The sequence below is a fragment of the Carcharodon carcharias genome, chromosome 21 (genome assembly GCF_017639515.1).
Source record: "Carcharodon carcharias isolate sCarCar2 chromosome 21, sCarCar2.pri, whole genome shotgun sequence".
In the NCBI taxonomy this organism is placed as follows: Eukaryota; Metazoa; Chordata; class Chondrichthyes; order Lamniformes; family Lamnidae; genus Carcharodon; species Carcharodon carcharias.
This window is the reverse complement of record NC_054487.1, coordinates 31,521,772-31,545,992: the sequence shown is the minus strand read 5'-3', so window position 1 is coordinate 31,545,992 and position 24,221 is coordinate 31,521,772. Positions and strand designations below refer to the sequence as shown.

Sequence of the window (24,221 nt, the reverse complement as noted above, 5' to 3'; positions counted from 1 at the left end):
GTAAAGGTTAGAATGATTTCCTTGTTTTGTATTCAGTGCCCCTATTTACAAAGCTGAGCTTTCATGTGCTTCCTTAACTGTCTTAGCAACTTGTCTTGCCACCTCTGCAGATTGCTTAGGATTACATAGAATATGTGCACAGAAACAGGCCATTCAGTTCAATCAATCCATGTTTATCCTCCACTCAAGGCTCCTCCCAACTTTTCTCACCTAAATCTACCACATTAACCTCTATTCCCCTTTCCCTCAAATGCTTGTCTAGTTTCCCCATAAATGCATCTATACTATTTGCATAAACTGCTCCCTGAGTAGTGAGTTCCATATTCACACTACTCTTTCGATGAAGAAGTTTCTTCTGAATTCCCTATTGGATTTCTTGGTAACTATTTTATGTTATGGCTTCTAGTTATGCTCTTCCCCACAAGAGGAAGCATTTTTCCTGTCTCCACTTTATCAAAATATTTCATAATTTAAAGACCCCCACTACTTCACCCCGCAGCCTTTTTTCAAGAGAGAGGAATCCCAGCCTGTCAATCCTTTCCTTCTGATATCATCCTTGTAAATCTTCTCTGGACTCTCTCCAGTGCCTTTCTGCACCCTGCAGTGTCTCTGATCTTGCATACTCCTCAAAGTAGGATCATTTAGATTATACCGGTGTTCATGTTGTACCTCTCAAAGAGCATCACTTCACACATGACTGCTTTAAATTGGATGCATCATTGTCTGCCCATTTCACAGAATCATAGAATTGTCACAGTGCAGGAGGCCATTTGGCCCATCGTGTCAGCACCGGTTCTCCAAATGAGTAATTCACTTTGTGTCATTCTCCTGCCCACTCCCCATAACTCTGTACATTCTTCCTTTTCAGATAACTGACTAATTCCTTTTTGAATGTTTCAATTGAACCTGCTTCCACCACACTCTCAGGCAGTGCATTCCAAATCCAAACTACTTGTTGCATGACAAAGTTTTTTCTAATATCATTTTTGTTTCCTTTGCCAATTTCTTTAAATCTGTGCCCTCTCGTTCTCGATCCTTTCATGAATGGAACAGTTTCTCCTTTTCTACCATTTCCAGACGTCTCATGATTTTAAATACCTCTATCAAATCTCCTTTCAGCCTTCTTTTCTCCAAAGAAAGCAGTCCTAACTTCTTCAATCTGTCTTCATAACTGAAGGTCTCTATCTCTGGGACTATTCTTGTGAATCTTTTATGCACTCTCTGCAGATTTGTTGACATTCTACAGGTATCACTTGTTTCAACAGATTCTGCAAAATCTCCATGAGTCCTGAACATAAAATGGATTCTTTAATAAAATCTCTCCTCCTAGTGTGCCTAACAATTTGGGACATCATAAGATTGTGAAAGGCTATATCAATCCAATTGTTTGTATCAAATATGTAACATTTATGTTTTTTTAAATGGGAAACGGTAATTGAGTATTGAATTTCTTGCTTTCACAGTTATTTACTTTTAAAGATTTGAAAATAATGGTATATTAGATATTACCCTGAGAAATATGGCTTTTGTACTGTTATACTGTTTTTTAATATGAATATTTCTATAATTTACAAGAGTTTTTTGCTTTCACTCACAGGGAAATCTAATGTAATGGATGCTATCAGTTTTGTGATGGGTGAGAGAACTGCGAATCTCAGAGTGAAGCACATCAAGGATCTGATTCATGGTGCTCATATAGGGCAGCCTGTGTCATCTACTGCAAGGGTCATCATGCTGTATGAAAAAGAAAATGGAGAGGAGCTATCATTTTCCAGAGTCATTATTGGTAATGGGAAGGGCGGGTGAGGTGGTTGGATGGTTTTTATACTACTTACTGACTGTCAATGTATTCGTAGTGCATCTGTTAGTTGACAATTGTACTTAAGTAATTAGACCAATGACGTCATTAAATCAGTTGCAGTAAAAAATGTTATTGGAGAAATGGTGCTTTGCATTAGCATGTTCCTTCTAAATAGCAATAATTTGTTAGTAGGGTTCCTTGTCATTATCTTTGATATGTAAATGAATGCTGCAGAAGGACAGCACAAAGGGGAGAAAATGAATTACAAGTAAAAACAATATACATCAAAACCAGGATTCAAAATACGAGTGGGCAGTGGGTGAAATCGGCCCCAAAATGCCACCAATAGCCTGCAAAAAGTAAAGACAGGGATGGCAAATTCAAGAAAAGTCACTCCCTTACAATATTGTCATATGTTATGGCTTCTCTGGTCCAGGGCTGAATAATTCAAGGCGTAGGGAGTGGGAAAACAATATGCGGTTTAGTTGGAGAAGCAGCGAGCAAGTGTGCTCTCCATTCACAGCTTCTGACTCCCTCGTGCTGCTGCTCCTCCAGAGACAGAATCTATGATTGGAGGAGCAGCAAGAGAAGGAGGGAAGGAACCTGTCATTGGAGGAGCTGGAGCAGTCATCTTAGACAATGACCCATTTGACTGGAACTTTCAACATCCTTCACGACGAGGCCTAGGTGAAAAAACAGAAAAAGGACGGAAGAGGTGGTCAGAAACAAAGCCAGGAACAGACCTGGAGGAGCAGCCTGTGCCGAGAACAAGGGCAGCAGCCAGTGGAAAGAAGATTTTTCACGTTTTAATTTCTTGTCATGTTTGTGGTGGGTGTGGATTATGGAGACATGGAGAAATGTGAATAGAAATGATAAACTATTCAGATTAATTTATTTGGTCTTGTACTTATTTACGTAAACTGGTTCTTATGCCTTCTGACTTCTGTTTCATTATGTCAAATGGTTGGAATTTGAGATGAACCTGATCTTAGTTTATTGTTATAAATTGGGAGTTATGTTCAGGTGATGAACAGAGAATTTTAAGATGGTAGGGCAGGCAGCCTTACCTCATGGATGGTGAGATCTTGCCTCCTTTTCATGTATAAGCTACATAATCTAGCAAGGCCTTCTTTTGTTGTTGGGGTGGACTTCGTCCTGTATTACAAGTATTAAGTGCAAGAAAAGCTGAAATTTTTTGTGCCATCTTATCCATCTAAAGAAGGAAATTTGAAAAAATGTGCCACAAACTGCATCACCTAATAATGGAGTTAATGAGAATGAAAAAGGAGCTGCTGAAAATCTGGGATGAAAAGGCGTGGAATATTTTGACCTTTATGTTACAAGATGGGCGCTCTTACTTACTCCTCTTGCGCAGAATTTTCCGTGCCCGCCGACATTGGGCATGTTCAGTGGCGTGAACAGACAATATGGCACGATTGGTTTTACGACAGCGTGAAACAAGTTCATGATAGTCCGCTCAGCCCGTCAGTGGGCCACGTTTCCTGCCATCGGGCATCGGGAACCTCATTGCAATACATCAGCATGTCATTATCAGGACTGCCTACTAGAATTGTTCCACCCCTACTGGATCGTCCATCCACGTTGGCGAGAAAGCACACCGAGCTGTTTCACAACAGCGCATAAGCGATGTGCACTTGGTAGCTTGCACTTTGAGGAGAACTCAGAAATGAGTACACAGTAACGTTGTGCAGCGCTTGCTTGGGTCGCCTGTTGCACTTCAAGCTTGAGGGATGTTGGAGGGCCGTGGTTAAGGGCAGCCCTGCTGTTGAGGCGGCTTGTGAGGGTGTGGGGGGCAAGCGCAGCCCTGCTGTTGAGGCGATTGTTGGGGGTGGGGGGGTGTGCAGGCGCAAGGGCCTGCTGTTGAATATAGCGCACAAGCATTTGGGATTTGGGGTAGGGGTAGGTTGGGCGAGAGAAGTGTCCATGCATTAGGGAAACCTGTATAAAGACTGTTCCTCTGCAACTCAGACAGTTAAGGCGCAGCTACATTGATATGACTGGAGTCAAGCTTCTAGCTTATTTGCTCACTCGAGCAATGCAGAGGCATCAAAGTGCCATCAAGCGCTCCAAAGCTTTTCATCCCCCCCCCCCCCCACAGATAGCAAAGTCATGAGCATTTTAGTGGACAGCAGAACAGTTGGATGACTTTACACATTGTACAGTCCCCTCACTAAAGCTGGCCATGGAGCATTCACTGCTGGAGGCGCTCACAGCCCTTGCAATGTCAACATCCTGGTTTGGAGCTGTCTCCCCCATGGTTCAAGCTAACAGTGCAGCCTTGCAGCACGGGTTAGGAGAATGCCTGCGCCTATGCTGACAGCACAGCATGCAGTCCAATGGGCAAATCTGCTGCCAATCGGTTGGGTGGACTGGGATGCAGGTAGTGGGGTTTTGGGCAGCCATGCAGCGCACCAATCTCTGGCCATCCAAGTGGTAGCCAGCACTCTCTAGGATACGTTAAGGGGCCTTCATACTTAACCAGGACAGGTTCTTAGTACGCCCACTGCCAACCATCTGTCTCTCTTTTCCATCGTTCAGGATGACTACATTAGGACCATGGAGCCTGGTCATCTAGTTGTATCCCTGAAGGCATACAGAGAGCGAAGGCAACAGAGGGGAGAGCACCTGAGGCTCCTGGCTGCACAGAGGCTGTTGTACCAACCTCAGGAGGAAGTGGCGGCTGGGATCCCGCACACACCACCCAAGAGCCACAGCGAGTTGTCGCTGGTCAGCGCCTAGCAACACCCAGGGTGTCATTCCTGCAGATGACCAAGAACCAGCGTCACCAAAGGCTGCACATGTCTAAGGAACTGGTTGGTCACATCTGCAGCTACTGCAGGATTTGGTGCCATGGGGACATGGAATGCATCCACTGCCAGTGGCCAAGAAAGTGACCGTGGCACTCAATTTCTATGCCAGTGCCTCCTTTCAGGGCTCCACAGGTAACCTCAGTGGGATCTCACAAGCCTCCACCCACAAATGCATCCATGAAGTCACAGATGCCATCTTTGCAATGGCACACAACTTTGTGCATTTCAACCAGGACCAGGACAGTCAGGATGTAAGAACAATTGGATTCGCCCAGACCTTGGATTTCCCTGTGCAGGGTGTAATCAGCTGCATTTCTGTCGCTCAGATCTACGTCGCAACACATGGTGGACTACATCAACCGCAAGGGGTTCCATTTTCTGAATGTACAGCTGGTGTGTGACTGCCAGAAACCATCCTGCAGGTGTGCGTATGGTTTCTAAGGAGTGTGCACGATGCCTACATCCTCAGTCAGTCACAGATCTCTGGAATCTTCCAGGCTCCACAGAAGCTGCAGGGATGGCTACCTGCAGAGGCCGTGGCAATTGACACCAGTGTGATGGCCTCAGACTGCAGCAGAGTGAAAGTATAACGAGGCTCATGCTGCAGTTCGCAACTTGGTGGCAGGCCATCGGGACGCTGAAGATGAGGTTCCAGAGCCTGAACCGGTCTGGTGGAGCCCTGCAATACAGTCTGCAGAGGGTGCCACACATTGTTGTCATCTGCTGTGCCCTTTACAACTTTGCGCTCCAGCGGGGAGACAAGCTGGCTGAGGAGGAGTTGGAGGAGCTGCATGTTCCTCCAATGAGGATGCTGACGGGGATGAGAGTGAGGAGGTCCTCGGAGGCGACGATGACAGGGATGAGGCCGTTGCACTGGCTAAATGAGGCAGGCACTCAGGAGGGCCTCATAGTTTCTAGATTTGCGGAGGATGATGATGACATGCAGTGAGGTGACCCCATAGATCCTAACATCACATCTGTGAACATTTGACTCCACTCTGGCTTATGGCTGCGCGAGTACCCTTTGTGAGAATGCTCCTGTCATGGAGGTGCAGTGGAGGCCCTAATAGTCGCTCGATTGCAGGAGGATGATGACAACGTGCAGTGAGGACACTCCATAGATCATTACATAACCTCTGAAAATGTCTGACTCCTGTCTGGCTGAGGGCAGATCGCTTGCGCTCTGTGATGAGGGCCATGAAACTTTAAAAGCATCTGCCCCTTTGTTACCTTCAACACCTGAGCCCTTCAGGTCACAGATGCTGATCCTTAAAGGGGCTGAGAGCACACTGAGAGAATGAAAGAACTCTGGCGCCTGCCCACTACATTCTGTCAGCAATGATAAGCACCGCTAAGGTGCAGGCATCTATCTTGTGCAGAAAGGTTTCACATCTGAGTGGCAAGAACGCTGCTCATCAGAACAAGGAGCCATAGGCAGGGAGACATTTGTGGGAGTTTATTGACAATAGTGAACAGTGTGTACAAGTGTTTAAGACCCATGCCCAAGCTGTGCAGCTAATTCTCCTTAACTTTCCTAACGCTGCCGCTCCCCGGACATGCACAGTGGAGGTAGAGGCAGCCTGCTGACTATGGTGCCCTGTCTATGATGACCTTGGCGGCATCCTCTGGAGGGCCGAGACTTGAAGGGCTCTGGCCTGCTTTCGGGGTCCTAATGTGTGGCAGTGGCACCCTCCTCGGCCTGTGGAGCTGGAGCTGCTGAGGACACAGGAAGAGGGGAGGCAGATGTCTGGACACTCAAGAGTCAACTGGATGGATGAACACGGAGTGTGCACCTGCTGATCTTCCTCCCTATGGGTGCCTGGGAGCCCCAGGCTGACTCCTTGAGGGGAAGAGGTGGCTGGATTGAGATCAAGCTGCCCAGCACCCCTCTTGCGTACACACTGTTGGAGGCCAGCTATGGCATCAGCGATGGAGTTGATCCCGCTCAGCAGTGCAGGGCGGAGTCCTGGTCCAAGGTCTCCACGGTAGCCACCATCCTACCAGTGTTGACCTCGGTGCATTGGGATGCAGGCGGTATCACCTCAGAGTGAAGGCGGACGGACTCCTCCATCACGCCTTGCAATCTGAGGAGTGCAGCGTGCATCCTTTCCTGATATTCCCGAGCCTGCCTCTGCAGCTCCAGCAACTGTGTCGTGACCAAGTGCACTCAGACCCAGCAACGTTCTGGTCTCCAGCAGTCCTCTGAGTCCCAGAAACCTGGGAAGTCCCTGCCTCCACCTGCTGTGGGTTGAATGGTGCAATGTGCTCACCAAATTGTGAACCTGATAATAAAGCTTGGTCCCACCAAAATGTTTGTCTCTGCGCAGGTGGAGGTGTGGGTTAGCGCTGTGATGGGACTTCAGGGAGGGTGCCTCCAGATTCCTCTTCAGAGGTTTCTTCGAGGCTTGATTGCAGGCCCTGGGTCATGAACTCTGTCACTGTTTGGCCGATATGCCTGTGAAAGCAAAGAATTAGTGCATGCTAGTGGCCTGTGAAGCAGGACACATCACTCAGTATGGTTTTCTGATGGATGTTGTACTGCTGGACCCTCACTTGGTAGAGCCCCACCGACCTCACCGTCAGCACAGTACTGGTCCAGATCTTCACTGGTCAGTTAAATGGCTCTGTTTTCAAAGTTTGTGAAGGCCTTGATTTTGGGCATTCTGCCACTGGTCTTTGATCTCTCCTTTGTGTGCCAGCTTGTCCTGCATGAATAGAGATGGAGAAAGTGTAAGCAAGACACCTGCCAAGCCAGGTGATAAGTATGCCTGGCCTTTGTGTGGGTGGGGATTGGTCCCATGGACGGGATAAGGACAATGACGGTGAGTGTGAGAGTGTGAATGGTAATTGTCCCTTGAACTGGCATTGTGTGAAGGCTCTGTGGATGTGTGATGGGTTTGTGATTGTGAGAGTTGAGAGTGATGAGAAGAGTGACTTATTTTGGTGGAACAGAGATCATTCATCCTCTTGCAGCATTGGGTGACTGTCCTCTTTTGAAGTGCATTGGTGCTGACTACCACTGCCACCGCCTCCTAAGCCAGGTTAGTGCTATTGCTGCTAGAGTGGGGGTAGAGGACATCCCGGTGGGCCTCCACGACATCCAAAAGGCGCTTGAGGGATGCATCGCATTCAGCTGGGGGCTGCAGTCTTCTTCAGCTTCAGAGCCATGTTTTCGGTGCAGCAGTGGTTGTCTGGAAGTATTGAGATTTGTGCTTGTGGCTGGACTTTAAATATGGCACCCTGCGTGATGCAGCGGCTGGTGGTGGCCGGGCAGGCGAATGAGAGCCCGACTGCCATGGAAATGTTGTGTTTCCCGGGAGTGCATAAATAATGTGGCGGCTTTGGGAACGATATGGCATGAAAACCCACCCATCACAGCCGGTGGATTAAATGTCGTTTTACCTGCCCACTACCGCTCTTAGTGCAAATCTGGGACGATTCTGCCCTTTCCCTTGGGGGTGGGAGACTGATGTCGGAACTGTTTCCAGCTCCTGATTGTGCTCCTGGGGTAGTGGGGGGCTGGTGGTGTAGCAGATTAAACTCATGATTTTTGTGGGGATATCTTAATTGGTTTGGAGTAATGTTTGGCAGCCAATTAGCAGCTGCAGGAACAGAGCCTTGCCAGATGTTAGGACCTGATTTAAACTCCCCACTGCAGCCATTACTGTGGTTGCTATCCATGTATTGAAAGAGCAATCAGCATATTGTCATTGAGCCCAGGCCTGGACTGCAGTGTCCCATGATGGCACTGAAAAGCTGAAGGCCTGGCGCATGGGGTAGAGTAGCACCTTGGTTCTCAGACCTTGACTTTGAAGTGATGCTGGAGACCATGAGGGAGAGGAGGAAGGTTTTCTTCCTGGAGGGTGGCAGGAGGTGGCCCCCCCCATACAGACAAAGCAGGCCTGGTTTGAGATGGGAGCCACTGTCAGTGACAGAAGTGTCAACAGAAGATTCTGGATTCAGTGCTGCAATAGATGCAGTGACCTCATATGTTCTGTAAAGGTGAGTGCTACCCCCAACCCACAGGACAGGCCTCTGGTTTGCATTTTCCAGCAGACACAGCATCTGTGGAGCCTGGGGCTGCATGCTGTTGCTGAACACGAGAGGGGTTTGTGCCCAAGACACTTACTCATCCCTCAGAATGGCTCATAGCTATAGTGCTGTTGAGAACATGTCACCACTGAACAGGGGCATGTTTCTTGACTCAACCTTCCCACCTCATCTGTGAAAATCCAGCCCAACCTTTTTTTGGCCTCTACTGGATTCCTTTTCAGCTATAGATGGCCTCTGGTTGGTAAAGTTTTTAATTCCAGTAGAGTAAACTGAACATCGTAACTTATAACAGGTAAAGCCAAAATATGGTACAAAGAAACTGTAAGACAATTCAGTTAACCCTTTTCTTACAACAGAGCATAATCTTCTTTTTGTTTCTGTAAACTGTTATTTGATTTTTTGCCAAAATACATAATTCTCAGCTTGGATAATAGTGTAATCAATATAGTCACGTTAGAAATTGTCCTAGGTTCCTGCTTCTGGTTACTGTTAAACCTGTGCTAGGAAAGCTTACAGAAGACAGGACCAGGTTCAGATAACTACTCCCATGGTGAAATAGCCTACTGACATGGAATTTCCTGCATATACACAATGAGTGGGGTACCATGAACCAGTTTGGAAATGTGTGTCAGTGTCACGGTTGCCACTTTCAAGCAAGGAGTGAAATAAAGCAGATGGAAAAGCTATCTTCGGGTTTCTTTGTAAGGCAGATAACCAAAATGTATTTATGAAAACTAAGTGGATGACTCAATTTTTTTTCCAATATTGTCTTTGTCAGGGAATTCTTCAGAGTTTCGATTAAATGATCGAGCTATCAGTCGTGTGGAATACACAAATGAGCTTGAGAAAATTGGCATTCTACTGAAAGGAAGAAACTGTCTGGTGTTTCAGGTACTGAGGAAAAAGTCTGTTTTCTTTCATTTTTATGTTTGCTTGTGGGATTCCAAGAATCTGTCGACATTTGTCAATGGCAGCATAAAATTATTGGAGACAGGAAGGAGACAGTCAAATATGGCATTAAGCTTAAGTTTACACTCGCTCTGTCTATGATGACGTGATAGCCAGTCTGGGTTGCCTGCCTCATAGAAGATGATATGGAATACCTGGAATTCCTTTTTCATTAGTAGTCAAGAATTTGGTGATTAATCCGGAGGAATAATTGATGATCACTAGAGGCTGGACCATTGTTTGCTTTTAAATTGAAGCGGTTGGCTAGCCTTCAGATGACAAAAATATTAAAAAGTCAGTGAAAAGTTTTGGTAACAGTATGAAACATTTTTAGTTTTTACATTGTTATAATAATTTCAGAAAAAAATTTCTCATGTTTCATTCCTGCAAAACGAATACCCTCCATTTAAAGACACCGATGGAATTGTCCTAGATTTGCATTAAGTGCGGTAGCGGGTGGGAAAAAGAACATTTTAGCTGCCGGCCGCAATGACGGTTTTTCAAGCTGATTCATCCCAATCTCATTAATCATGCATTCCTGTTTGCCCACCATGCTGTCACCTTCCTCACGCCGTGCGCCATATTTAAAGTGCAGCCGTGCTCACATCTCTCAGTGCTTTCAGCTCAGGACTGCTGCATGGAAGACATGGCCCTGAAAGGCAAGAAGACTGCAACCCCCCCGATTCAGTGACACATCCCTGGAACGCCTTTTGGGCGCATTGGTGGCCTGCTGCGATATTCTCTACCCCTGCTCTGGGTGAAGACCAGCAAGCAAAGTCACCAGTCCAAGATGGGAGCCAGTGGCAATGGTGATCAGCGCCAATGCCTTGCAAAAGAGGACAACCATCTAGTGGTGCAAGAGGATGAATCATCTCATCTCATGGTTCCACCAGGGTAATTCACTCTTCTCATCACTCTCAATTCACACTCACAAACCCATCACACATCCAGAGGAATCTCACATCTCAAGCATAACACTACTAACTCTTAACACACACGCTCACACACACACCCTCACATCTCCATCAGGATCATATCCTCTTGACCTCGCGTCCTCAGCTTATCCATGGCTCCATTCACCACACAAACATTCCATGCAGCACCATATGTCCTGTTCTCACATTCTCCATCTATTTTCCTGCAGGAGAAGCCTGCCCACAACAGCAGGGAGAGGTCCCAGACCAGGGGTGGAGTGGTCCACATTAGGCCCCTCACTCACCTTGAGGAGTGTGTCATCGCTGTGACTGTTGAGGACGTGGATCGCGCCTAGGGCGACAGTGAGGTTGGCGGCGAACACCCAATCCAGGATCCTGCAGCTCCCTTTCTCAGCGCAACTGAGTGCTCTCTCTCCTGCTTTTGACTCTGCCGACATGCAATATTTGTCTCTACTATGATTCACAGGGAGCTCTGCCAAGCGACCGATACCCTCAGCCAGCCAGTCCCTCAGCTCCATCCAGTCCTCGCCTCCAGCCAAGAGGACACCTCCATTGAAGAGCTGGAAATCAGCAGCCTGGAAGATCAGTCACAGTGCTTATCCATACACTGCACCAGCGCAGAGAGTCACACCTCGGTGGGACCTAGATCTAGAGCAGGCTCAGAATCAGAATCTGGTGGTCAGTGCACATACACCTGTCCACAGCAGAAGGAGGCAGGTTCAGCAGAGCTCTCTGGTCCTTGGAGAACTGCTGGAGAAGAGGCATCTGTGAGGTCCAGGTCACACGAGCCTCTGGACTCGGCCTTCCAACTATTGTGAAAAGTCAGCAGAGGGTGAGGAACATCATGCAGAGCTGTTGGAAGCCCTCAACAGAGTGGCACAGGAGCCAAAGGAGTGCATCCGCCTGCTCTCTAATGTCCATATGGAGGTCTCCATGGGAAAGATGGTGGGGCCAAGGAGACCCTGGTCCAGCAGAACACAGAAATGCGTACAGACCTGTACCCCATTGCGATAGCCATGGGTGAGTTCCTGCAATGGCAACGCGAGAGGGAAACGGAGCAACTTGACATCCCTTCAGCTGCTCCTTCCCCTCAAGGTGTTAGGCCGGGTCCTCAGGCACCCAAAGGGAGGAGCGGCAGCTGGACACCCGTTGGTCATTCACTGAGGAATTTCAGAGGTTATCTGCTTCCTCAGAGTCACCTTTGCTTGTGACTCCCCCAGCCCCTCAACCTCATCCTCTGTCATCGCAGAGGGAGCAGCTGGCTTACAGGAGGACAGCCAAACAATCTGGGGGCACCAAGGCCTTAATTCTCAGGAGGACCCATGCCCAAGTCATCAGGGACAACAGGGCCAACCATTGCAACCCCTGTTGCAGATGTCAGGGCAGCACCTATAAGTGTTAGACCTAGAAAAGTTAAGAAATTCGGATCACAATTTGTTGCACAGGTGAACACATTTTGTCCCTTTATAATCTGAAAATGAATAATGTGTAATGGTGTCTTTCAGCTTCATTTACAGGCCTCGTGATTCCTCCCCCTGCATTCTCTTGCCCACCCTGCTCCACTAGCAGTTCAGCTGCACGTAGCTGCGCCGTAAGTGATTCTGGAGGGAGAATTGTGAGTGTGACAGGGCCTTTCGGAGCCTCATGCAAGCATCTTCCCATACTTCATCACACTCATCTCAATGTCCTGAGCATTTTAAATGCTGCCTACTGGGATCCTCTTTCAGTTGTCCATCTGAGTTTACCTGTTCCTGCCCACCATGAGTCTCCTTTCATTTTTGGATTTAGAAGCATGTTGTGAGTAATTTCCTTGTTTTCCATTATTAATTCCCAGTCTCATCCTCTAAGGGACCAGCAATTGCATTAGCTACTCTCTTCCTTTTTATATACTTGTAGAAGCTCTTGCAGTCTTTTTATAGTTCTTCCTAGTTTACTCTCATATTCTAATTTCTCCCTTTTTTAGTTTTAGTTCTTAGTTTTTTTGTTGCAAAAAGAAAGACTTGCATTATACAGTGCAAGAATTACAGGATGCAAGAGAAAAGAATTAGACTAACCTCTACAAAACATTGATTAGGCCACAGTTAGATTGCTTTGGACACCACACTATAGGGAGGACGTTAAAGTCATAGAAAACAATCGATGTAAATTTACTATGGTTATGCCAGGGGTAGGAATTACAGTTACTAGGAAGAGTTTGGAGCAGAGACTAATATAAGATTTAATAAAGATTTTCAAATTATGAAGGAATTAATAAGAAATTGCAATTTTCTCTGGTTCGGAGGTTCCCCATTTATAATTATCACAAGTGTGAGGAGGGGTTGGAAGGTGTTGAAGTTTCTGCATATAGTATGTTATTGGAGCATGAAATACTTTGCCACGGAAAGTAATTGAGTTGGATACTGTTGCAACTTTAAGAGAAATTTGTATAAATATTTGAAGCAGAAAGATGCAGAGCTATGGAAAGGAGGCAGCATAGTGTAATTAGTTTTGGATTGCTGTAACAAAGAACTGACAAAGGTACAATGGATCAAATAGCCTCCTACTGTGCTGTGGAAAAGAAACACTGTTAAGCCTTGATGTCATCAGGTCATAGTTGTAGCTCAGTACTCAAAGTTTATGGGAAAAATGTAATATAAATGAAATAGTGAGTTGAAGATAAACCTAGGTTGGGAAAGTATGCAACAGCAAAATATTTCACGAAGAAACAGCGATTGAAAGCATTTATTTCACTCGTGTTTTGTTGGATATTTATAGCATACACTAATTATCCACAGTCAAGTTTTAACACACTACCTTTACATTATAGGGTGCTGTGGAGAACATAGCAATGAAAAAACCCAAAGAGAGAACACAACTGTTTGAACAAGTTAGCAACTCAGGGGAATTGTCTAATGAATATGACAAGAAGAAGAGAGAAATGATGAATGCAGAAGAAGAAGCTCGGTTCAACTACAACAAAAAGAAAAATGTGGCGGTTGAACGAAAGCATGCAAAACATGAGAAGGAAGAGGTAATTGAAAGTTACATGACTGTTTTCCTGTTTAAAAATGAACAGTTTTTGCAGAAATGGTCAGAAATTGAAATTGTAGCTTCACATAGTTCAGAAGTTAATGTTGCATGCATATCAGGAAGCTCCAGGTTCAATTCAGTCAGCTTAGTTAGCTGATCATAGTGAGGGTGATAGTAAGGGCACCACAGGTGACTGGGGCCCTTATGTAAGAGAAGTAAAGATTAGCTGGAAAGTACCTGAGGTCCCAACAGGTGACAAACTGATCATCCTCAGAGATTTAATTGCCACAGTCAGGAAGTGACACGAATCTCTGGAAGGGTGTGATAGGCATGGAAGAAGGAGGGAAAGCAAACTCCATCAGAGTCCTCCTGCTGTCAAGATGTCTAGAACGTGACCTTGTCGTAACCAACCCCCTGTTCTGCCAGCAAGACAAGCACAAGACCTCATGGCAGTATCCCATGATCCTCACACTGACACTTGCTTGATTATGTCATCGTTTGAGCAAGGGACCACATCAACCTCACTAGGTACTGACGATTGCTGGACCGCCTTATCCAACCTACCATCTCCATCAGCTTGGCCCCCAAACAGCAGAGGCAACAGAAGCAGTGCCGCTGGAAATTTAACACCAGGGCCTCAAAGATCTCATCAAGATGACTCTTTTCAATCAGCACCTCACTGCCAACCTCTCAACTACCAATCACCAGGCATTACAGTGTTACATGTGCCTGGTTGAGACTGAAGTCCATTCTAATAAGTACCTAGTCTCCCTACCAGGAAACATCATGATTGGTTGACAAAAATCAGTTTTGTTTTGACCAAGAGATACAGGACCCAATCAAGCGTAAGTGCAGAGCTTTCATTGACTTGAAACTCCACCATGGCTCAATGTTATGGCACAGCCGATGGTAAATGCTAAGTTATTCAAATCCCAGAGGGAAACCTGAAACAACTGCCACAGCTTGTTTCGCAATTTATATAAATTTTGAGCCCTTTGACAGCTGAAAAACAACAAAGCCCTTGGAGCAGATGGAATCCCTGCTGAAATTCTGAAACTTGGTAGAGTTATGTTCCTAGTACAGCTGAATACCCTCATTTCCTTCATCTGGAAAGAAGCGTGTATGCTGGGGAATCTCAGGGACATTGTGATCATGACTACATTTGAGAAGGGAGACAAGTCCAATTGCAGTAACTACAGAGCAGCCTCACTGTCACAGGGAAGATCATTGCAAGAAGCCTCCTCAGACTGCCTCATCCCAGTAGCCGGGGAACTCCTAGAATCGCAGTATGAATTTCTCCCATCGAGTGGCACCACAGACATGATTTTAACTGCACTGTGCAGCAAGTTCAAGAAAAGTGAAAGGAACAGCAATTTGTCATGAAATCCTTTTTTTTATCCCTGTGCATTTTGTGATCAAGCACCTCTGAAGATTGTAACATTCAGGGCACAGATGTTCCAATACTTGTTAACATCTGATCCTACCTCATAACGAGGCAGGACCTTTTTGAAGTGTTTTGATAGGTCACCCAGATCAGTTCAAGGTCAAGTCAGCTTTAATCAGTGAGGGGACAGCGAACAGAATGGTCCCAGAGAGGGAACCCAGGGAGAGGTCCCAAAGAGAGAGAGAGAGAGAGAACCAGGAAAGGAGCCACTGGGAGGAGACCACCTGTAGCAACCATCAGGGAGAGGAGGTAAGAAAGAGGCTTCAAACAGTAAAAATGCTGCGGTTGGCAGGCTGCAAGTAGTGAGAGTTTGGGAGAAGCTCTGGGAGTTGAAAATCCAGCGGAAAGTTGGTAACTCTGTGTTGCAGGTTGTTGGGGCGAAGGTAACCCTTTAGAGCAGTAGTTTACTGCTCGGCATGGCTGAAGAGCTGAAGTTTTGCCTGTTAGTTGGTGCTAAAATGCATACATGGTAATCCAGGGGAATGGAGTCTTAGGAGACAAGATTGAAACCCTGCGAGGTGAACAGTCATTGAGGCATTCAAGTCAGAGTGACTTTTGGAGGGAGTTCTGAGGGTAGATCTTAAGAAGGGAAGAGGGAAGATTTGCAATCCCTCATAAGGGAGACAGAGTTTCAACGAGATTGGTTGATTCAGTGTTCACTGATGGCCAGGTGGGTTGCTGAGAAATCCATGGGATCTGTCTTGGTCGCATCTGCCGTTTATTGTGCAGCATAGGATGTTCAATCACAGTTTGCCTGCTAATTCACATGAACCTCATGTTGACTATGAATATTAGAGTATAAGATAGATATAGTAAATAGTTTTACTTTTCTGATTGTGTATAGTAAAGTTTATTTTGTTTGTTCAGATTCCGTGGAATCTTGTGACTTTATTCTCTCAGTAAGTACCTTGGATCTCAAACTTTGTTTCAAACAAAAAAGTTACTGGTCCCTAAATGGATCATACCAAAAACTTGGGGGTCTGGTCCAGGATCATAACAAACTACTGTACATTACCTTTTTCAACATCACAGAAGCCTTTAACTCTGTCAACCATAAAGGCTTATGGGGGTCAAAAACAGAAAATGCTGGAAAAACTCAGCAGTTCTGACGGCACCTGTGGAGAGAGAAACAGAGTTGATATTTCGAGTCCGTATTACTCTTCTTCAGAGCTGGTGAAGGCTCTGCAGAAGGGTCATATGGACTCAAAACGTCAACTCAGTTTCCCTCTCCACAGATGCTGTCAGACCTGCTGAGTTTTTCTAGAATTTTCTGTTTTTGTTTCAGATTTCCAGCATCCACAGTATTTTGCTTTTATCTTAAGGCTTATGGGGGATCCTTCTCAAATTTGGTTGCCCTCAGAAATTTATCAGCATGCTCTGTCTATCCCACTGACATGTGTGCTGTGATCCTCACCAACAGAACCAGCACAAGCCCTATCTCAGTGAAAACTGTAGTCTGACAGGTCTGTGTTGTTGCATCAACCCTCTTCTCCAGTTTCCTCATTGCAATACAGTACCTATAACAAATTACCTACAGGCGTGGAGATAACCTACAGAACAGATGGGAAACTGTTCAACTTATGCTGTCTTCATTCCAAAACCAAAGGCATTCCAACCTCAGACACAGAACTTCAGTATACAGATAATACTAGCGTGTATGCTCACTTGAACTGAGCTCCAGATCATTGTTGACTCCTTCTCTGAATCATATGAGAAAAATGTATTGCTGACTGAGGAACAGTGTACTTGAGGAACAGGGTCCCAAACCTCAGACTAAGGTCATGGTTTCACAGGCAACAGTGATCATTGTGGTTCTGTGTGTATCAGAGACTTGGATGACCTGCAGCAGGCCCCTCAAAGCACTGAGAAGTACCACCAGCAGTGCCTTTGCAAGATCCTCCAAATCTGGTAGCAAGAAAAGTGGTCCAACAGCAACATTCGCTTCCAGGCCAACTTGCCCAGCATCGAGGTGCTAATCACTCAAACCCAGCTCTGCTGGGTTGGGACATGTCAATCATATACCTGGCAGCACATTTCCAAAGCAACTCTTCTATTCAGAACTCAGCCATGGCAGGAGACTCCCAGGAATACAGCGGAAACACAATAGGGATATCCTCAAAGCATCCCTGAAGATCTTAAACATATCCGCCAACTCATGGGAGACCGTGGATTCTGACCAACCAAAATGAGGAAGGCTCATTCAGGATTGAACACATTGAGAGACTTTGTCAAGAATATGCAGAGGCAAAGTCAAGGTGTCGGAGGGAGTGCAACAAACCTCCAAAAACTCATCTACCCAACGCTTTAAGCATCACCTGCCCTGTATGTGGCAGAGTCTGCATTGGACTTATCAACCGTTTCAGAACCCATCAAATTGGAGTGGAAACAAGTCATCCTTGATCCTGATGGACTGCCTAAGAAGGAGAAGAAAATGCTCTCATGCATATTCTTGATGAAGATTTACTGTTTGCAGTGGGAGAAAATCATCTGGCGCCTTAGTCAAGAATGGTACAAGGCACAGAGAATTAGAAATAATAGTTTTGGATAGTGGTTGTAAAATAATACTGGAAGTTAAAAAGATTATTTTAATTATGCAAAACTATCTCAGCTGTTGTTGAACAATGTCATTGAGTTCCTGGGTTTAATTGCTATTTTAGCTGCCTACTGGGTCACGTGTGCTATGGGCATTCCACTCAGAAAAACCTTGTGGAACAGAAGAGGCCTGAGAAAATAAATGCTGAAATTATTTTTGTTGGGCTAGGAGTGTTCCTCAGGCTCCAGAAGAGTAATGTGGGTCCTTACCACCCTAAGCTCCACCTATTCCAAAATTGCCTCTGACCCATCCTCAATCTCAGACCTACCTTTTCCCAAACAGGTCAACTTCAGGGTCATCAAATATTATGTTGGCCCAGAGCCAGCAAATAGCATCAGGATACTGGTTTGGCGCTAACTGCTGCATATGTTAATGAGACCCAGCTCTCAAATGGCCTCCTGCTGTTACCGTTGGTCTGCCGGCTGGCACACACTACTGGGCAGATGCTAGTTTGTTGAAATTTGCTCCTTTCTTATGTTTGATGTCTTAGCAAATACATGATACCTCATTACATTAAAATGTTTTGCTCTATTTTGGTAGATGTTTCGCCACTTGCAAATAGATTTGGAGCAGAGTGATAATATCTGATGATCATTACATTTTATTTTTTAATATTTTAATAATGAATACCTACCATCATGCTAAATATTGCATTTTTCTTATGATTTGAATACTTAGGCAGATCGTTACCAAATGCTGATAGAAGAGCTGAAAGCAAGCAGGACTCAGTTGCATCTCTTCCTTTTGTATTATAATGAGAAGTTTATAGAAAATTTTAGCAATGATCTACAAGCAAATAATAAAGCTATAAATAGTGAGCAAGTAAGACAGGCCACAGCAGAGGAAGAAGTGAGAGTCAAGAAAAAAGAGTTGGGTAAACTTAACCGAGAGCTGCAGCAAATAGAGAAGGAGATAAAGTAAGTTGCTGTTGTACCTTAATACACTCAGAATATACTTTTCATTATTGAGCCCTAAATTAGATTTTACAGAAAATATGCTCCTGAGATGGCAGGTCTGTTTTACATGTGATAACTGACCATGTGACATTGGATCATGTGACTTCTACAAAGGTTATTGGATTTACCTTCTATGGGTTAGATCCCCTTCAAAATGACACACTTTGTGGTTTCGTGGCAGCAACTGTTGTGTGAAAAGTGTCAAAAATCCAGAGACCACTTATCAATAGGTGAAGAGGAGAAGCTGGTGACAGGAGGGGGGCGGGGGCGGTGTGGGTGCTATTCTCTCTATCTCTCTCTCTAGACCCCTTAACAGTCTCCATCTTTTTCCCAAGCCCCCATTCACCAGTTCCCTCTTACTCCTAAGTCCTCACTGTCCTCACCCCCCAGCTCCAGAACCTTCTATATTTCAGGCCTCTGACTCCCACCCTTCCGAACAATTGTTCCCATCTTTTGTGGAATGGGGAGTTCTTTATTCAACATACAAACTTTTAGAGAAACCCCTATATCCCAGAGCTGTGCAAGTTGGATAAAGAGAGTTCCATTCCAAAAAAGCTAATTTTATCACCCACTACCACCTTGTGCTTACCTGCATGTCCCTTGTTTCAAGTTACAAATGGATTTGGTTCATTGATAGCTGCTTGTAATTAGCAAATGTCCATGATTCCAGGTTGCAGTTTACACCTGTTACAATATAAGTTATTTGGGACCGTCAATAAATGTCCATTTTTTGGGGATTTCTGTTTGATTATTGCTGAAAAAAGGCATTTTGTCGAAGCTTTCATCTTGCACTCATCAGGACAATTCACAAGAATACGAAATGTAAGAGAACAACAATTTATACTGTATGAAAAGAGTGTGCTGATTGGTTGGCAAGTGGACTCTGGTAGAGGTGTTGCCATGGAGAATGCACAGGCTGATGGTGACTGACAGTTAACTGCCAAGCAGTGTTTGAAATTTCAACCAGACAGCTTGACCCTAATTGGTCAAGACATTTTCCTGAGGAATGAAGCAGCAAATAGCTGTCACTTATTTTGTTTAGCTGAAACAGGTGCAATGTGTGTACATGTTCTTTCTGTTTGCGAGGAACAGGGCCCTGTGTATTAATATATGTAGCTTCCAGTATACGCAAATGTGCCACACTGCAAGCCCAACTGGCAACCTTAAATTGGTGATTCTTAGCATACTCAGGGCTGTTAAGCAAATGTTGTCCAGTCGCAGAATCACATTTAATGTTGGACACCATGTTTTGAGTTTTGCAAGCACAGGCTGGTCGGGTATGGTCTGTATCTTGCCTGTTGTAAACAGCAGAAGGGACATGCTGTTTGATACGATCCGCCAGTCTTTGGGATGTAAGGATCTACCTATCATCACACTGGCATGGAAATTCATATACCACATTACATCTGATAGGCAGATGTATTTTTGGCTTGATGGCAGCATCTTGTTAGTGGTGAATACCACTTGTGTTGCTATTGTATATAAGCAGCGTGAAACAGCTAACTTTACCTGTTGCTCAATTTTTTGAGATACCTTGCCCTTCCAAGGTAATCTGAGGTAGACTGGGCACTTTTCAGGGTGAAAAGTTAGCCTTAAACCCGTTCATGAGTTTGCGCGATATACAGCATGAAATGATCCAATCAGGGTAGCCATTAACCTGCAGGATGTCTTTGATGCATTCTATTTCGGAATCAAGCTTGCATGGTGAGCAAATGGTTTGGGCCCTATTTACGAGAGTGCCAATAAGGCCAATCTTATAGTGCATAGAACTGTAAGAATCCCAATGTGTATATTGAGCAGTGAAGGTAGGCTTGCAGTAGACCATGTTAAAGAATCCGCTGGCAGATTTCTCAAGTAGTACATGAAAGAAAGGGAGTTCATTTGACTGCTTCATGTCAAAGGTGAAAACTAAGTGACAGCCATTTGCTGGTTCATTCCCCAGGGCAATGCCTTGATCAATCAGAGTCAAGCTGCCTGGCTGAAATTTCAAATAATACTTCGCAGTTAACTGCCAGTCACAATCAACTGGTGCATTCTCCATAGCACATCTCTGCCAATCAGAGTCCACTTGCCAACCAATCAGCATTCTCTTCTCATACAGTATGAGTTGTTGTTCTCTTTACGTTTGGCATTCTTGCAACTTGTCCTGATGAGTGCAAAACAAAAAGCTTTGACCAAAAATGTCTTTTTTTCAGCAATACTCAAGTTCCGTACTACCAAACGACTATTTGGATGTTTATTTGTTCACATTTCACTGTTTGTCCCCATGTCAGTGCCACACTGATTGGAGGTTGTTCTTTTCAGTGCATGCTAACTAGAAAAGTTTCAAAACAGAAATATTGTTATCTACTTTGTCATGATAATGTAGTCTTGGCATTCTTAGTCGCAGCAAATTGCTTGTGATGAGTTTCCAACCTTTTTCTTTTTTCAATTCCTTCTTTCTCATTCCTCAAAAGTGAGATCATATTTGGCAGCACTTAATCGGGAGGCTTGGGGAAAACGGAGTGTCTGGGATACATCAGGATGCAATTCTAGTGAACCCAACAGGGAGCAATGAATGCTTTTCGGTGCACAGGTCACCAATTTTAAGAAGGAGAAATTATGCTCAGATGCTGAGCCAGTGACACACAGTACCATCACTGGTACTGAGGGGCTTGCATGTATGAGCAGTAAGTGGTAGGACCATTGAGAGGAATGTGAGGTTGCTGACAGCAGAGGTTGGCAGAGGAAACCCTGATGAATGAATGATCCCCAGGGAGTTGAGATGGGAGTAGGCTACTTGGCATTAGTGAGGGCAGCAAGGGGGACCTTCAGAAGGTGCTTCCCTCTGATCAAGAGGAGGCCAGAGGAGCACCATGCAGTGAAGAAGGTGCTACCGGATAAAGGGTGTACCTCCCAAGAGCCAACTACCTGCAAATGACAGAGGGTATCAGACATTTGTGCTCTGATCCAAAATGACCTGATGCCTCTATGTCCCCGTAGCAGTCCCCTACTTGCAGCTGTCCAGGTCACTGTCACCTTTAATTTCTATGCTTACAGGTTCCGAGATCAGCTGCGGACCTGGGTGGCAACTTGCAGTCAACAGCTCATGCTATCAGGCATGTCACAGATGCCCGATTCCGGAAGTTGGGGGGGGATACATTCATTTAGAGACAGATGGGCCAGCGTAGCCACAGAGCACCGGCAGACCAATCAATCAGATTCCTGAACAGAAACAGCTTCCACCCATTGGCTTGTCATACAGACTCGAAACGTTAACTGTATTCCTCTCTGCAGACGCTGTCAGACCTGCTGAGTTTTTCCAGCTATTTTTATTTTTGTTCCACCCACTGACTGTTCAGGTGATCTGTGACCGCAGGAGTCACATCTTGTGGTGTGCAGTCTGTTCCCTGACAGCTGCCATGGTTCCTTTGTCCTTCGAGAATTCCAAATTTCACATCTTTCCAGGCCAACATTCAGACTCCATGGACGGCTGCTGGGCATAAGGATTATCCCCAGAAAAAGTAACTCCTGGCACCCATTGAGTACCCAGACACAGATGGAGAGAGGCGCTACAACCATAGCCACCTGCTGACATGAACCTGCATTGATGAAACCATTGGCATCTTGAAGATGAGCTTTCACTGACTTAACCACTTGGGTAGTGCACTCCTGTATGAGCCAGCCAAGGTGTCTCATATTGTGTTTGTCTGCTGTGCATTGCACAACCTGTGTATACAAAGAGGCCTGGAACTGGATGAAGTGGAGGACCTGGAATGTCACTCTGTCTTGGAGGAGAACTAGGAGGAGGAGGACGAGTATGATATAGAGGAGCCCGGTGCCCAAATCTTGGAGGAAGGCCACTAAGGCTGTCCCAGGTCTCAAAGCAATCAGCAGGCTGACGTGGCGGCAAGGGCCACTCTAATTCAGCAACATTTCACAATGGCTCTCAGCCATTATGACAGATGACTCTGTAACTCACTTTCCATCAGAGAGAGAAATCATCCAGCAAGAGCACACGTCCAAAGAATCCCACTGCCACTCAAAACCATTGAGAATGGGGTCTCCACCGCTATCAAGGCTACCCTCCCCGCCCCCACCGGTTCCTGCAGGCGTCTCCTCCAAAGGCTGGTGTGCCTGCACCCTTGCAAGGGTAGCCTCTGTCACAGGGCCTTGTGACATGGATGGTTCATGAGTCAGAGGGACCAAGGAGGCAAGGGATGATATCAATGGCCCCAGAAGAGGGTGCCATCAGTGGCCCTCTCATTAGCCTTTTCAACAGCCTCAGCCCTTGCATGGCGCCCTTGCATACTGGTCGAGGCCACTGCCTGGGACACTGATATTCATGCCAAGCATCTCTGCCATCAGTGACACTGAGTGTTCAATGTTACAGAGACTCTCACATTTTCTGTGCATATCAGCACACTACTACTTTATCCAGAGTGCTGCTGCACATGACTCCCTGAGAGGATGGCCACTCTCTTAATAGAGGAGCATATGCGGTCAAAAACTTGAGGCATGATGAAGCACATGGACTCTTCCATTGTCTGCCCATGATTCTGCAATGCCTCAGGGATCTCCGACATGCAGGAATTCATTTGCCTTTGATGCCCCAGAAAAACTCTCCTTGGTTGTGATATTTGATGCTCAACAGTGGCACGTGGCTGGATTTGTCCTCTGTCCTTTGAGGGAGACTGCCCACAGCTGACTCTGCCTCACTCTACTCCTCCTCGTTCATAATGTGCTCTTTATTCTAATCTTGATTGAGTCCTAGCCGAGTGCGTGTCTGCACTGGTGGAAGGTGTGGAGAAATGGTATGTCGGTGTTGGCTCTGGAACATCTCTCTGCCAAGGAGGCTTGCAACGACTGGGCTGGGACACTCTGCTCCTTCTCTGCAGCTAGCTCTGTGGAAAACACAAGGAAGTGGTGATGAGAACTTGGCCTACTCAGCCTGTGCCTCAGCACAACCAATCCTATTGATAACAGTGGTTGTATAGCTACATTATGCATTGAGCAGGAGTGACCTCCATGCCCTTCACCTGAAGATAAAGCTATCCAATGTCTGCTTTTCACAGCCTGACGCGATGGCACCGTTGCTATTTCCCACTGCATCTCCTCCATCGGGGTCTGAGTGCGGAGGTCTAGCATATCATCACTTATGTGAGACATTTCCCTGGTGTTATGGCTCTCTCCTCCTGGATGAGGGGAGAAATATTTATGAGTAGGCTGCCCTCCCTTACCCCTTCCAGAGTGACATTCCCATGATGTGTTGTTCCTCAGTGATGTCCCCTGCTCTATTGTGTTTATATGTTAGGGTTGCTGACACCTCAGTGATGCAGCTGGCCACTTAATCTGACAAAGTTAAGGAAAACTATGGATATTCAGAATTAGAGACCTGTCATAAACCTTTCAAGACTTTATCAGCTCATTAAATCTTTTTCTTCGCTGGTCCCATGTCCTTCTGGTCACTCCTATGCTGCTGACCTCCATTTGCCACCTCCATGCAGACTTCCCTTTGTGTATCTGGACGCATTTCTTCTCCCAGGCGCGGAAACAAGATATCTCTCCTGTATGCCAATATATTGGTTAAAGACTCAAGGGAGGTGCCTGAAAACCTTGGTGCTGCCTGTGCCAGCTCTGGCTCTTTTCAGGCCCCTGCTGCTTCATTGTAT

General features: G+C 45.7%; 1 protein-coding gene across 3 annotated transcripts in view; it reads left to right on the top strand.

Moving 5' to 3' along the window:
• The window catches only part of LOC121293122 (structural maintenance of chromosomes protein 1B-like), a 185,253-nt gene that overhangs the window by 619 nt on the left and 160,413 nt on the right, over positions 1-24,221 (top strand). For all 3 annotated transcript variants that reach the window (XM_041215814.1, XM_041215815.1, XM_041215816.1), the window contains exons 2-5: positions 1,598-1,786; positions 9,464-9,576; positions 13,375-13,578; positions 18,293-18,531. In XM_041215814.1, coding sequence (XP_041071748.1) covers positions 1,598-1,786; positions 9,464-9,576; positions 13,375-13,578; positions 18,293-18,531 — 745 coding nt within the window. The remainder of the gene's footprint in view (positions 1-1,597; positions 1,787-9,463; positions 9,577-13,374; positions 13,579-18,292; positions 18,532-24,221) is intronic.